The sequence below is a fragment of the Neovison vison genome, chromosome 7 (assembly GCF_020171115.1).
Source record: "Neovison vison isolate M4711 chromosome 7, ASM_NN_V1, whole genome shotgun sequence".
Classification (NCBI taxonomy): domain Eukaryota; kingdom Metazoa; phylum Chordata; class Mammalia; order Carnivora; family Mustelidae; genus Neogale; species Neogale vison.
The window spans coordinates 189,777,478-189,793,053 of NC_058097.1; the positions used below are offsets into that span (position 1 = coordinate 189,777,478).

A 15,576-nucleotide genomic window follows, 5' to 3' on the forward strand; every position below is an offset into this window, starting at 1 on the left:
AAACCTTTTTTGGTTAGTTTAAAAACTTTTTTTTAATTTGCAATATTCATTCAAGGCCATCTAGAATTCCTAACAGGTCACTATAAACGTATCTCACTTTGTATCCAAGTATTAGTTCTTCCTTTTTTGTAATACGTAAATTACAATTAAAGATGTAACGATTTAAAAATGAGATATCAAGGGCGCCTAGGTTCCTCAGGCAGTTAAGCGACCATTCCGACTCCTGATTTCAGCTCAGGTCATGATCTCAGCCTTGTGAGATGGAGCCCCATGTCAGGCTCTGCGATCAGCCCGTCATCTGCTTGAGATTTACCCCCCCCCCACTCACTTGAGCATGTGACCTCTTTCTCTCTCAAATAAAATCATCCCTACTGCAACTGTCTCCAAAGCATGTTGCTTCTAAGCAGTATCGTGTAATCATCAGGGCAACTCTATACTGTACCACAGAAGGTCAAGGGCTGAAAAAACAAGCCAATGACACTGAAATCTTAATTCCAGGAAAGTCTTACCTTGTGTTCACATTTCTGATCAACCGGCAATTTTATCCACTCACTGTCATCTCCCATTGTGCTTCCAGTTTCTCCTCAAATTAAGAGTAATTCCTGGTCAGAGAGAAATTGGTACCTAGTTAAGTTTACAATCAAGCTGTCTTGTAAGACAAAATGACTTTTCTGAGATTATTATTTTAGCATGCATATACCAGTAAGAGTAAAAAAGCTCTTTCTTTGGTCAAATGCCCATTTAATTCCATTAATCGAACATTTAAAAAGTGAAAGAAAAAAGTTAACGAAAAAAATCTATGGGGCGCCTGGGTGGCTCAGTGGGTTAAAGCCCCTGCCTTCGGCTCAGGTCGTGATCCCAGGGTTCTGGGATCAAGCCCCACATCGGGCTCTTTGCTCAGCAGGGAGCCTGATTCCTCCTCTCTCTCTGCCTACTTGTGATCTCTGTCTGTCAAATAAATAAATAAAATCTAAAAAAAAAAAAGAGAGAGGAAAAAACCCCCATGAAATTAACATTAAAAAAATCTAAATGAGGGGCGCCTTGTCTGGCTTAGTCTGTAGAGCATGCGACTCTTAATCTCAGGGCTGTGAATTCAAGCCCTACACTGGGTGTAGAAATTACTTAAATAAATAAAACCTAAAAAAAAAAGACAAGACACTTATATATTTTCCCAAATAGGAACTTCCTAGGTATATGACAAAGCCAGGATAAAAGAGCTGAGTTTCCTGGCCTTTAACAGGGCAAGAAAAGAGTTTCAAAGAAAGTCATACATACGTTAACCTAAAATTCCTTTAGAAAATAATCAATATGTAAAAATCTCAGTGTTTTCCAGCTCTCTACCTAATTCTGGTAAATACGACTCTAGACAGTATGATTACATAAACTAATAAAAAATTAAAGCCCTAAATGAACCATTCCTTTATAAACTTTAGAGCATTTTTTAGTTAGGTTTATAGTCAACATTCCTTTAACAATTTTATGCTATTCATTTAGATAACACCTTTCTTTTCTGATTATGAAAGTAATGTATGTCAACTGCAGAAAATTTGGAAGTTAAACAAAATACGTACGGAAGTACAGTATTAAAACAATGTACCACCAATTATTAACGATGATGAACACTGAAGTGTATGAATCCTTTCAGAGTCTTTTCTTTAAATATTTATTTATTTACTTGGTGGGGGTGAGGTGGGCACAGGAGGTCATGATCTGAGCCCAAACCAAGAGTTCAAGGCTTAATCAACTGTGCCACCCAGATGCCCCTGGAGGTTTTTCAATGAACATGCAGTGTATAAATTATATGAAAGAGACAGGGATAATCCTCATGTAATCTTTTTTTTTTACATAGCCACAAACATTTTCCCATGTTTGAGAACATGATGTTTAAAGGTTACATAGCACTTCATTTTATAAATAAGCCAAAATTACCAATCTTAACACTGGACATTTAGATTGTTTCCTATTGTTCAGTATTATATATAACATAGAAGGGATCCTGATCATCTCTCCATTTCCAGTCCCAATGCGACATAAAATAAACCTTCAATAAATATTTGTTTAATGAATATGTACTTTGATGGTGTCTACTATGAATCGGGTGCTGTGTTCTTGCTAAACTTGATGATTCACTTTGTACTAACAGCAACTACATCAAAGAAAGATATTTTCTCTACACACTAGGCTCATAAAATTTATGCAACTTGTCTGAAATACAAAACTGGAATCACATTATGATTCAGTCTATGCCTCTTTCTTTATATCCTGTTCCCTCCCATCAAACATGTAGGGAATATCCCAGTGAAAACTGTATAGTCGAAGAATTACACTTATTAGAGTAAGTGGAATTTTCATTAAGACTTCTCTCCAAAACCCCTGGAACCCTGAGAACAACAGCTGTGTGTTTTAGAGACTGAATCAAACTTTAATAGAGATTCTGCAGCAATGGTGGAAGATAAATTAGTATAGCAGTTTATAAAGTAGTATAGTAAAAAGTAATAATAGTACTACTACTAATAGTATTAACAGTATTATTAAATAGTACAACAGCTTATAAAGTATAAAGCATTACCCAAGTTGGAGATGTACATACTCTACTTCATTGCTAGGTATCTACCTTAGGAATTGATACCAACTTCTTTCAGAAGATCTTATACTAGATATTCACAGCAATGTTGTTCATAAAAGCCAGAAGCTTAAAGCATTTTACAAATTCATCAGAAATGAATGAATAATGGTATATTGAGTGCAATATTATATAGCAATTTAAATGAATGAACTATACAGTGCTTCTCAAACTCTTTAGTGAATGATCCATCTTTTTTTTTTTTTTAAGATTTCATTTATTTATTTGACAGAGAATACAAGCAAGGGGAGCTGCAGGCAGAGGGAGAAGCAGGCTCCCTGTGGAGCAGCGAGCCCAATGTGGGGCTCAACTCCAGGACCCTGGGATCATGACCAGAGCCGAGGGCAGACGCTCAACCAACTGAGCCATCCAGGCACCCCATGATCCATCTTTTTAAAAATCTCAAGTAACTGTACACTAATATGTCTGTAAAATACAATAAACATTATTAGCTCTGTGTATTTTTGGAGTTCCCCAAGTGAATGGAAAATAGTACGTCCATCACGTAAACCAATTTGGTGGTTCCTTAAAAAGTTAAACATGGAATTATCATACGGCTCTGCAACCCAAAAAATGAAAACAGGTACTCCAACAAGTACATGCACATGCATATTCATAGTGGCGCTGCTCACTTAAAGCAATAAACAGCCCAAATTTCCATCAATGGATGAATAAATTCTGACGTGTAATTACAGTAGACTATTATTCAGCCATAAAAGGGAATGAAGTACTGGTACAGGCTACCACACGGTTGAACTTCATAAACATGTTAAGTGAAAGAAGCCAAACACAAAAAAAGTCCCATGTTGGAGGATTCCATTTATATGAGATGTCCAGAACAGATCAATCCTCGGAGATAGAATGCAGACTAGGGGTTGCCAGCAGTTGGAGACTGGGAAATAAGAAGTTAACTGCTTAATGGGTAAGGAGTTTCACTATGGTATGATGAAAGTGTTTTGAAACTAGATCGAGGAGGTGCTGGCACAACACTGTGACTGTACAAAATGCAACTGAATTGTTCACTTTAAAAGAGTTAATTTTATGTTATGTAAATTTCATATCAATAGATTTTTTTTCTTCTTTTGTTTTTTTTTAAGTTTTCAGGTGATTCTAATGTGCAGCCTGGGTTGAAAACCTCCAAAGTTACTTTCTTGGCACAAGTTTGAGCTGCAAAGGCAATATCTCTTATCTGTTTTTTTGTTTTTGTTTTTTAAAGACAAATACTTGATGAAAGTCTTCAAAACATCTTCCAACCAAGAGAATGTGAACTGTCAGTATTTGACTGTCAGTATTCTTTAAGTTCACTGCAATACTTCTTTTTTCCTTGTTGGTCACTTTTATAAACATGAAGTAAAAGGTTATCCAGCCTAACTTGTCTCAAATAAAATTTAAATGCCATTATGTTATGCTTTCTGAAATGGCTTCTACTACTTTATTGCCTGAGTTTTTTAAAAATGGTATTTAAGGCTTTGCTTCTTTCTAATCAAAGGAAAGGCTTGCTTCATATCAAAACTTCCTCAGCCACTGAAATAATGAATACAGTGATTGTTTATGAATGTGGCACTGGGGACTCTTGCTCTGTGTTTGTCTTCTTCTAGGATTGATATATTAAGAAAAAAAACTTATCCACTAAATTTCTCCCATAATTTTTTTTTAAGATTTTATTTATTTATGTGACAGAGAGAGATCACAGTAGACAGAGAGGCAGGCAGAGAGAGAGAGAGAGGGAAGCGCAGGCTCCCTGCTGAGCAGAGAGCCCAACACGGTACTGGATCCCAGGACCCCGAGATCATGACCTGAGCCATCCAGGCACCCTCCCATAATTGTTTTAATTTTAACTTTAGAATTTAGTTTTTTACATATGCAAGAAAATATACACAATATGAGTTATGAAGCATTACAATAAAATTGACCCAATGACCTAACATCCAGCAGTCAAAAAATTAGAACACTATTACCATTAATATTACTGCACCTGTACATTTCTTTCCTACCCCATCCTTCTTCCTACAGAAATACTTCCCTGAAGTCCATTTAGTTCTACGCCACAGTCACAGTCACACATTCCTAAACAACAAAGTTAACTGTGTTTATTTGTGAGCTTTAGAAAAATATTATCTGTGTTGTCTTCAATAACTTCCTTTTTTCATTCAGTATTTCATTTGTAAAATTCATCCATGTGTATACTATAGTTCAAAGCTACTCAAAATGTGGTCCAAAAGCTTGTGCTGGCTCACAAACACGTGGGAGACAAGTACAGAAATGGAGGCAAGAGTTTAGAAACTGTCATAGCACCTATTCTAACTCTTTTTATTATAGTGGTTTGAGGAACTGAAAAGGTTCAGTATAAAGTATACTGAATATATACAGTATAATACTTTAGAAAGTATAAAATGCAACACAGAAAGCAAGGGTGTGTAAAGTCAGGCTGCAAAGTAGTCAAGATCAAACCCTGGACAGACCTCTGAGCAGTGTTAAGGAAGTCGGGCTTTACCCCAAGTGTAAAATGAAACTTTGAAGGACTGTAAATAGGAAATACTACATATGCCATCAAACTTACATTTCTGAACACTGTATGCTATACATGTAAAAAGCAATATAAAGAATGGTTTGGAAGGCAGTAACAACGGAAGGAAATCAGTTAGAATACAGTGGTCTAATGGGGGCCTGGAACCTAAGGATAGTAGTAGCAGTGCAGATAGAGGAAAACGGATGAATTTTAGAGATATAAGGAGTGTAAAGAATGGTTTTACAGAGTGAATGTAGAAGAGTGGCTCAGTCTGTTAAGGGTCTGCCTTCAGCTCAGGTCATGATCTCAGGGTCCCGGGATCAAGTCCCAAGTCAGGCTCCCTGCTCAGGGGGAGTCTGCTTCTCCCTCCACCATTTCCACCTGCTTGCGATCTCTCTCTCAAATCATTACAAATATAATCTAAGAAAAGGAAAGAAAATAAAATACATTACACATAGTGTATAGGCCTTTTTTTAAAAGCTAGGTGTGGAGCTCAACACGGGGCTCAAACTCATGACCATGAGACCAAGACCCGAGGACACGTAACCAACTGAGCCACCCAGGCACCCCCACATAATATACAGACATTTTATAGTTTTATTATAGTCACTTTACCTTCTTTACTTTTATGTATACATTGACCAAATAAAGAACTGAAACTAGGGCTTTTGCATTTTCTTTTAAACCTTTCTTGGTTTAATTAACATTTGGGGGCAAGACCATGCATCTCCTGCTTCTTCACAGACTTTAGGGCACTATTTACAATAGTCCCAAAGTTCCTACTTAAAATAGCTCATACCAATCATATATCTCAACAGGACTTTATATTTTACAAGTATTTATAATTTTTTTAATTTGAGATTCCAGTGAGGAAGACATTTAACTGCTTCTATGTATTTCACAATATAAGTGCAAGCACACTGTTTTATTACCTCCCTGAATTTTCTTTCATTTCTATATTATTCTTAGTTATGCAGCTTGTTCTTACTAAACTGTAAGATTCCCTTGAGCAAGGGCGTTTTTTGTCTCATTAATCTCTATTCTCACAATGCTCAAAAAACAACATGGGATAAAGCAAATATAATTATCCTCTTCTTCTTCTTTTTAAGATTTTTTATTTATTTGACACAGAGAGACATAGCAAGAGAGGGAACACAAGCAGGGGGAGCTGCAGAGAGAAAGGGAGAAGCAGGCTTCCCACTGAGCAGGGAGCAGGATATGTGGCTTGATCCCACGACCCTGGGATCATGACCTGAGCTGAAGGCAGATGCTTAACGACTGAGCCACCAGGTGCCCCTAATTATCCTCTTCTTACATATAGGGAAATAAAAGGTTCAGTGTCTTACCTAAGGTCATCTAAGTAGGAAGGACTGGTCTAGGAGAGATTTCTTGAATCCTAGTTTGGTGAAATTCTTACAAATTATCTATATATGGTTTCTAGGTTATCTATAGTGAAAACTATTAAAGTTTTATAAATAATAATATTTATCTTCGTGATTACCTAATTCACTTAAAATATAAAGAGGAAAAAAAAGAAAGAAAATATAGAATAGGGGCGTCTGGGTGGCTCACTTGGTTAAACATCTGCCTTTGGCTCAGGTCATGATCTCAGGACCCTGGGGTCCAGCCTCTAATCAGCCCACTTTTCCCTCACACTCTCCCCCTGCTTGTACTCTCTCTCTCTCTCTGCTAAATAAATAAAATCTTTAAAAAAAAAGAAAAAGAGAAAAAATAGAAAGAGTAAATGAGCATAATATGAAAAACAAGTTCATTTGTCTCCAAAAGGGCTTATGTGATTTAGATATTTAAATTTAGGGGCGCCTGGGTGGCTCAGTGGGTTGGGCCTCTGCCTTCAGCTCAGGTCATGGTCTCGGGGTCCTGGGATGGAGTCCCACATCGGGCTCTCTGCTTTGCAGGGAGCCTGCTTCTCCCCCCCAACCCCCACCTGCCTCTCTGCCTACCTGTGATCTCTCTCTCTCTCTCTGTGAAATAAATAAATAAAAATCTTAAAAAAATAAAAATTAAAATTAAAAAATTAAAAATTTAAAGGGGTATCATCCCTTATCAGCTGCTGCCTAATAATCAAATCTAACTCCAACTGGGCCTTAAAACACTGTTAACCTGCCTTTGAATAAGAAGGGAATGACTATAGTTTTAACTATAATTGTAATTTGGAATTATTCGTGCAATCCAACCCCCTCACTGACACCCTGCCCCAAAGACTACATTCCATTGAGATGGCTCTACCAACTGATCAAGAAAATCTTTCCTTGGGGCACCTGGGTGGCTCAGTGGGCTAAAGCCTCTGCCTTCGGCTGGGGCCATGATTCCAGGATCCTGGGATCAAGCCTCACATCAGGCTCTCTCTGCTCAGTGGGGAGCCTGCTTCCTCCTCTCTTTCTCTCTCTCTGCCTGCCTCTTTGCCTACTTGTGATCTGTATCTGTCAAATAAATAAATAAAATCTAAAAAGAAAAAGAAAAAGAAAACCTTTCCTTGAGATTAATAAAAACAAAAGGATGGTGGACTATGATGGCTATAATTCATATGAATTCTAAATTTCTGACTATAATTCTAGAACATTTGGAGAAGGGATCATTAAAGTCATTACTTGTTTGAAAGCTGAACTTTGTCTCTATCTGCAAATTTTAACTACCCATTATCACAAAGTAAAGTAAAGGCCTTGGGAACATTCAGAATATATACAGGAAGTAATAAAGAGTGTCAGAATCAGTATAAAATGAAATACATATAGAATAAAACATAACAATTTCATGAAAATTCAGGTAACTTAAAGGTGGAATGTTTTCTTTAGAGGAATGCAGTACTGTTTTCAATACACCCAGCAAATTGAAACCAAACTAACATTCACAATAGCCAAAGAATGGGAACCACCCAAATGTCCATCTACTAATGAACAGAAAAGAAAAATATGGTAAGTCCATACCAGTGAAATATTATTCCTAATAAACAGAAATGAAATACTATAAAGAACTCTTAAGGGGTGCCTGGGTTACTCCGTTAGTTAAGTGCCCGATTCTGGATTTCAGCTCAGGATCTTGGGGTCATGGAATTGAGCCACTCTAAAAAAAAAAAACAACTCTTAAAACTCAACAATAAACAACCCAATTAAAAAATGGGCAAAGGACTTGACTAGCTAGACACTTTGCCAAAGAAGATCTATAAATGGCCTTATAATAAGCACATTAGAAGATGCTCATCGTTATTAATCATTATGGAAACGCATATCAAAACTCTAAGAGACCACCTCACACCTATTAGGATGGCTATTATCAAAACAAAACAAAACAAGTGTTGACAAGGATGTGGGGAAATTGAAACCCTTGCACATGCTGTTACGAATATAAAATGGGAGGTGGGGGGCTCAGTTGGTTAAGCATCTGCCTTTGGCTCAGGTCACCAGAGCTCTGGGACCAGGACAACATGGACTCCCTGCTAAGGCTTCTCCTTCTCCCTCTGCTCTTCCCCCTGATGCTTGTCCTAGCTCTCAATCACTCATTTTCTCAAATAAATAAATAAAATCTTAAAAAAAAAAAAAAGAATGTAAAATGGTACAGTTGCTGTGGAAAACAATATGACAGTTTCTCAAAAAATAAAAAATAGAATTACTATATGACCCAGCAATTCCACTTCTGGGTATATGCTCCAAAGAACTGAAAAGCAGGGTCTCAAAGACATATTTGTATATCCATGTTCATTTCATAGCAACATTATTTGAAATAACTAAAAAGTGGAATACACATAAAAGAGAATATTATTTAGCCTTAAAAATAAATTCTGACATGCTATAACCTGGATGAGCCCTGAGGCCAATGCTAATGTGATAAGCAGCCACAAAGAGACAAATACTGTATGATTCCACTCATAAGTGGCAGTCAAAATCAGAGATATAAAGGAGAATGGTTGTTGCCAGTGAATGGATGGATTGAGGAATGGAGTATAAAGCTTCAGTTTTCCAAAATGAAAAAAAATTATGATGATGGATGATGGTTATGTTTCTGTAACATAATGAATGTATCTGAATCGCTTCTCAGCCTTTTGGCTAAGATCAAGTGTAGTACCTGTTCTTAACAGTTTAGTAAATGTATTTGACACCAGTGACCTGCACACTTAAAAAGGGTTAAGATGGTAAATTTTATGTTGTATGTATTTTTCTACACACACACACACGAAATGAAGTACTGATAAATGCTATAACATGGATGAATCTTGAAAACATTATACCTAGAAGAAACTAGACACAAAGAACTACATGATTATATGATTCCTTTTATATGAAACGTCCAGAATGGGCAAGTCTTTAGACTTGTTTGCCTAGGACTGAAGTGTTTGGGGAAATTAAAAGGGTAAAAGCTAAGAAGTATGGGATTTCTTTTCAGGGTAATGAAAATGTTTTAAAATTGACTGTGGTGATGATTGCACAAATCTAGATAAGCCACTGAAATGTACACTTTAAATGGTTGAGTGGTATATAAATTATATTTCATTAAAACTGCTTTTTAGGGGTGCCTGGGTGGCTTAGTCAGTTAGGTGTCTGCCTTTGGCTCGGGTTATGATCCCAAGGTCCTGGGATCAAGCTCTGCATCAGGCTCCCTGCTCAGCAGGAAGCCTGCTTCTCCCTCTCCCTCTGTAGTTCCCCCTGCTTGTGCTCTCTCTCTCTCATGCAAATAAATAAATAAAAATCTTAAAAAAAAAAAAAAGAAGCAGCTTTAAAAAAAAACCCAAAGTTTACTAACAAAAGTCCTTAGGACATAAGAAAGATAAGAGTGATTTGTTCAAGCTACTGATCCTTTTACATGTACAGGATGGCTGCACAGGTTAAGAGTCCTTTCTAATAACAAGGTCTAATAATGAGGAATTAGTCTATTTCACTCTTACCTTAAGCATTCACATTCACTAAATTTCCCTATAGGCAAACCACGATGCACCTAAGTTCACAGAAGTACAAATAAGTCTTCTTCTTTTTTTTTTTTTTTAAAGATTATTTATTTATTTTATTTGACAGAGAGAGATCACAAGTAGGCAGAGAGGCAGGCAGAGAGAGAGAGGAGGAAGCAGGCTCTCTGCTGAGCAGAGAGCCCGATGCAGGACTCAATCCCAGGACCCTGAGATCGTGACCCGAGCGGAAGGCAGCGGCCTAACACACTGAGCCACCCAGGCGCCCACAAGTAAGTCTTCTTAACAAATAATAATACAAAATACATTATGTGCAGAAAGTGCCTTAAGCAAGGGATAAATCAGGGCTACAGAGTTCAAAATAGGATTAACCACCAGCACATGAGGGATGGTCAGTGAAAATCTTACCGAAAGGATGGCATCTGAACTCAGTGATGAAAGACAGGTGAGATTTTTAAAAAACAGACAAAGACACCAAAGTAGGAGATATTCTAGGCTGAGGAAAAAAGAAAGGCAAAGTCTTGGAGATAGGAAAGTACAGAGCATGTTCAGGGAACAATAAATGGCTCCACTTACTATAGTCTAAGACAAAAGATAGACTAGGGTCAGATCATGCAGAATCGTGAATATTAAGCTAAACAGCAGAAGATGCTGATGACTGAAACAAGGCAATGACACGATCCTATCTATGTCAGAAAGATAAATCTATGTAGAATGGATTGAAAGGGAGAGGAAAAATAGAATCTTGATAGGAAATTATTGAAGTACTTTAGGACAAAGATAAATAGGAGCCATGGGGGTCTTAGGAATGGATAGGATGGGCAGGGGGTACTAAAGGAAGTTAATTAAAGAGGTAGAATCAGTAAGTCTTAGCAAGTAAGGATGTGGGAGTCTAGCAGGAGATTCCAGTCTAGATGACTAGGAGAACAGCAGTGCTAATGACATAAAAATATCAGTAGTAGTTCTGGATTGTTTATTTTTGGGGAGTAGAGAAGAGGTAAGGAATATGATGAGTTTGGTTTTAGGCTTGAGAAATATGATCTTTAAGTGGCTGGAAATATGGCATAGGATTAGACAGAGGATTCTGGATTTTTCAAACACAGACATGGGAAACCGAGCTGTCATTACACAGCAAGGTTTGATGCTTCAAGAGTGAAGAAAATTGCCAACAAAGAGAAACATTAATAAAATTAATTTGAACTATACCTGATGCTTACTATAGTTCATTCAATCTAGTCCATACTACAAATGTTTATACTTTCATACTATTCAGAGCTCTCAAGAGACTTTACCCTGGCTGAAACAGAGGAAAAGGTAAGGAAGCCAGCTAAAATAAATCTGTTCTACAAAAATATTATAATCTTATACCACTGCTGTATCTAAAACGACTTCCAAATAGCTCAAAATACCATACAGTCACACTACTGCTGAAAAAGGTTTAGATGCAATTGTTTATTTTTAGACCAGAGGTTAAGAAATGTTTCCAAGGTCATACATAAAGGCAAAACTTAGAATAAATTTCAAACTGATTTTTTAGGTTAGTATTCAATTAAATAACAAATTACCTGTTAAGTATGCATTATGTATTATGTTAACATATACACCCAAGATACCTATGCATCATCTCATTCATCAACTAGCTAAAAGTAAGGCACCAAGAGACTAAGTCATGAGTAATGTTAGAGCTAGGCCTACAATCTCTATCTCCTTCCTCTCAGTCCACAACTCTGCTGCACCACTCATGGGTCCAAGTGTAATGTCCTTTCAAGTTCCTGTAACTTGACAGTCTATAAGAATAATTACACAGCTACTAGACGGACTGTTTTAGCTTTCTACTTGGGAAGAAGCTGTGGCAGTGAAACTATTTTATGGCTAATTCCCAAACTCTTGACCTACAAAAGCTCTTCACTATCACAATACAAGAGATCTGGATCTGATTACCATTCTTGGACTCTCACTTCTGGCTAAGGAAATGCTACTGCAGAAGCACAGAATAAGTGTGAGGGAAGTTTGAGGAAAATTTCTGCTCACTCAAAAAGCAAACCCCTTGAATGACCAATGAAGTATGATAACAGATTCACTCAAAACAAAAATAATAATTATAATACAGGGATAAAACACAATACACATACAAGTCCAAAAAGCTTTACTCAAACCTTGTATTGAAAGGACAAATGGACTAAAGAAGCATAACAATTATGTAACCGTCATAGAAAACTTAAGATTGTTATTACTTGGTCAAGCTAGACAAAAACTCATTTCTAAGTAACCAGTAACAAAATGACAAGCCGTTCCCTTTAATTTAAAAAGCCTCACTGCCTCCAGGTAATTCCCATTAACAAGGACAAGTATTAACCTCTTGCTAGAGTATTCTGCATTATCAGGCGGCCAGAAATCTGAACTGATTCTCTAGCAGGTTATCTCAGCAAACTTAGGTGTGTTTGCGGTCCTAGTCCTGGGATGGTGGCCTCTCACAAACTCCTTCTGAAGGGGAAGGATAAAGAGTTGTCTCTGAGCCCTCTCCTACACATCCTGCTTGCTATTCATATCATCAGGACAGAAGATTAACTAGACTCCCCCCAGTAAAAGGTCACTGTTAATGTCTCTGAAAGGGGGACCCACACCAACACAGGCCTCTGGGGAGATGGAAAGCTAGACCGGGCTGTGAATTAGGTCAACTTCCCAGTTACTGCTCAAATGTACCACGGTAGCTGAAAATCCAATGCTTACTCATCCCTAAACTACTCAGGTCTCCAAATCCCAGGCGAAGGACCCAAGGCCCACGACACAAGATCCAGCTCCACCCATCAAGCTCAATGGGGTTCTATATACTCAGGTAAAAGCAATCCTCTCCTCACCCCAAGTAGAAACCAGGCAGGGGCAAAGTCGGGTCGTGGACACCGCTCAACCACTGCATATCCAAACAAGCATCCTAGGGTTGCTGTCATCACCCAGAAGTAGAGCAGATGCCCCAGGCTTTAGCTCACTGCAGCCGTCATTGTTTACGCTCTTTCGCAGCCTAAGCCTCTGATAGGCCAGGAAAGTCCCCTGCACTGTCCACCAGGACTTCCGGCATAGGCACAGGATGCTTGGCCCTCGCCCGCAGTTTGACACTTACGCTCCCTGAGCAGGGAGAGGTCTGGGGGCCCTACGGTCCGAGCAGAATCAGCAGGAATACCCGGCGGGCCGCGGCGGCATTGGTGCGGAGGGCCGCTGGGAAACGCCTCCTCCGGGGGCGGGGCCCACAGCTCGCTGTCAGAGTGCCCGCCCCACCTCGGCCCCCTCCCGGCGCACACTGAAGCCTTAAAGGGTCCGCACCTTCGCCCATAAATCTGCAGGACTCAGGGGGCTGCTTCCAGCCCACAAGGTTTCCAAGACAGGAGGCAAATCCAGGATCAGCTTGGAAGGATCCACCCAGGCTGGGTGGGTCTCTTCTTTGGTGGCAACACAGGCAATGTTCCAGAAACAAAGGAGATGACCTACTATCTACTATCTATCCTACTAACCCAATCCTAATCCCTCCTCCAGGAATGAAAAAAATTGCTGCAGGCAATAGCAAAGCTTCAGAGTAAATATGTAGCCCCGGTCAAGTAAGATGCTTATTCCATTAATTTGAGCAGTTCACATTCTTCAAATGGTAATTAAAAGGCCCAGAAAGGAATTCTGGCAGCCTGAATTGCTTCACCCCACCCTTTCACCTTCCTTCTCTACAACCTGAGAAATCCCAGGCAATGATAAGAAGATGAGTAAGAAGGTAATAGGAAGTGAAATGGAAAACATTCTCATTCTCGTGAGCAAAATGTGCCAAGAATTGGCAAAGAAATAAAAATTCACGACATGTGTATGTAGCTAAATCTTGCATGCAAATACAGTTGTGATGTGCAGCCATCCAATTTAATATGAAGAGTTCTTGAGAAAACTATAGTAGAAACTGTATTACTATTTCAGGAAGTTAAATAATGGTCTTTGAGCTCTCCATTGGTTGTCAATGAATTTTAATTTTCTTTTCATAAGAGGAATTTTCCCTCAATCTCAGTTTACAAGGTTTGACTGCATTTTGTGTCTCATACCATCAGAAAGAGATTTAAGTATTACTAAGCCTATATTCTTCCACCTAATCTAGATGAATACATACGTCTTATTAAAGCCTTAAACTACTACCAGACAAGTATGGGAATCCATTTAGTGAAGCAAAAGACTATTTTATAAGTGCCTTAACATCCCCCATCTTAAACATGGGTTCAAGTGGAAATACAGATTCTGAAGGACAGGAATGAAGACTGCTCTGTTTACTGGGGAACAGATGGAGGTTACAAGGTCTCAGAAGATCCTACAGAATTCTAGGATCAGGCTGCCAGGAAGAGAAATGGATTCAGATTAGAAATAGTGTGATTCTGAACTGCCAAAAAAAATCTCATTTTAAAGTGCATTTAACTGTGAATGCTACTTTTGAATTAGGTAATTAAGACCTTTCATTTTATCCCCAGGAAGCATTATTACACTATTCTGAGGGTAATGGTTTGCAGATCAGGCTCCCCATTAGATTGTGAGCACCTCAAGGGCAAGAGCTAGAAAGTATCCTAATCATCCTTTTCTCCCAGTATGATACAAAATGAATACTTAATAATAAATATTTACCACAAAATTAGGACCAACACTCTCTTTGATATAGGAGTCTAGATAACCATCAATAAGCATAGCACAGTGAGTATGTGTGTGCATGTATATACACAAATGAATAATACCCAGTGCTGTGGTTGTTAGTGAATTAAAAATTTGGAGAGAAAAAAAATCCACTGATTGTACAGCTTGGTTTCAGACATCAGAGCTCAAGATTACTATTATAGGGATTTATATCTTTTTCCCAAATGCACATTTTATATAAATATTCCTAAATAATTCTTAGATTTTACCAAATATCAGTCTAAACACAGCTCATCTTATTTTGGTTATTGCTTTTTCTTTACTATATACTATGAAGAGACTAAACTGGACATGTAAAACCTTCACCATTTAACAAATTACCAATTAGTAGTCATTTACTTAACATGGCAATGTGGAAACTGTTTAGGAAATGTCTTAGTAAAATATTATATACAGAAGAGAGATTCCCCAAGCTGAGAGCTTTTAAGTAGGGTTTATTAAGGTATACCTTACATACAGTAAAATTCACTTTTTAGTACATAGTGCTATAATTTTGGTAGACACAGAGAATTCATCACCATAATTAAGAATATCTCCATCAGCCCAAAATTTTCCCTGGTGCTCCTTTGTAGTCAATACCCTCTTTACCCACTACCCCACCCTGGCCCTGGCAACCATTGATCAGCATGCTGTTCCTACAATTTTTTCCTTTTGTACAATGTCATATTAAAAAAAAAATTACACAGTGTGTAGTCTTATTTCATTTATAGTACAACTGAGATCACCTATGTTGTTGCACAGATCAGTGATTTGCTCTTTATTGCTAAGTAATATTCCACGGTATCATCTAACACATTTTGTTCATCCATGTTACCAGTTAAAGGA

The 15,576-nt window shown here is 38.0% G+C and overlaps 1 protein-coding gene and 1 pseudogene across 3 annotated transcripts in view; one reads left to right on the forward strand and one right to left on the reverse strand.

Annotated features, from left to right (window-relative positions):
* The window catches only part of CKAP5 (cytoskeleton associated protein 5), a 107,828-nt gene that overhangs the window by 70,737 nt on the left and 21,515 nt on the right, over nucleotides 1–15,576 (reverse strand). Inside the window, exons 1-2 of one of the 3 annotated variants that reach the window (XM_044259208.1) lie at nucleotides 13,166–13,252; nucleotides 510–602 (exon numbers count right to left, since the gene is read on the reverse strand). In XM_044259208.1, the coding sequence (XP_044115143.1) occupies nucleotides 510–566 (57 nt within the window). In that variant the 5' untranslated portion in view covers nucleotides 567–602; nucleotides 13,166–13,252. Of the gene's footprint in view, nucleotides 1–509; nucleotides 603–12,905; nucleotides 13,102–13,165; nucleotides 13,253–15,576 lie in introns of those variants that run through there. The other 2 variants (XM_044259206.1, XM_044259207.1) reach the window with 2 other exon arrangements.
* Nucleotides 9,174–9,318, forward strand: LOC122914664 (annotated as a pseudogene).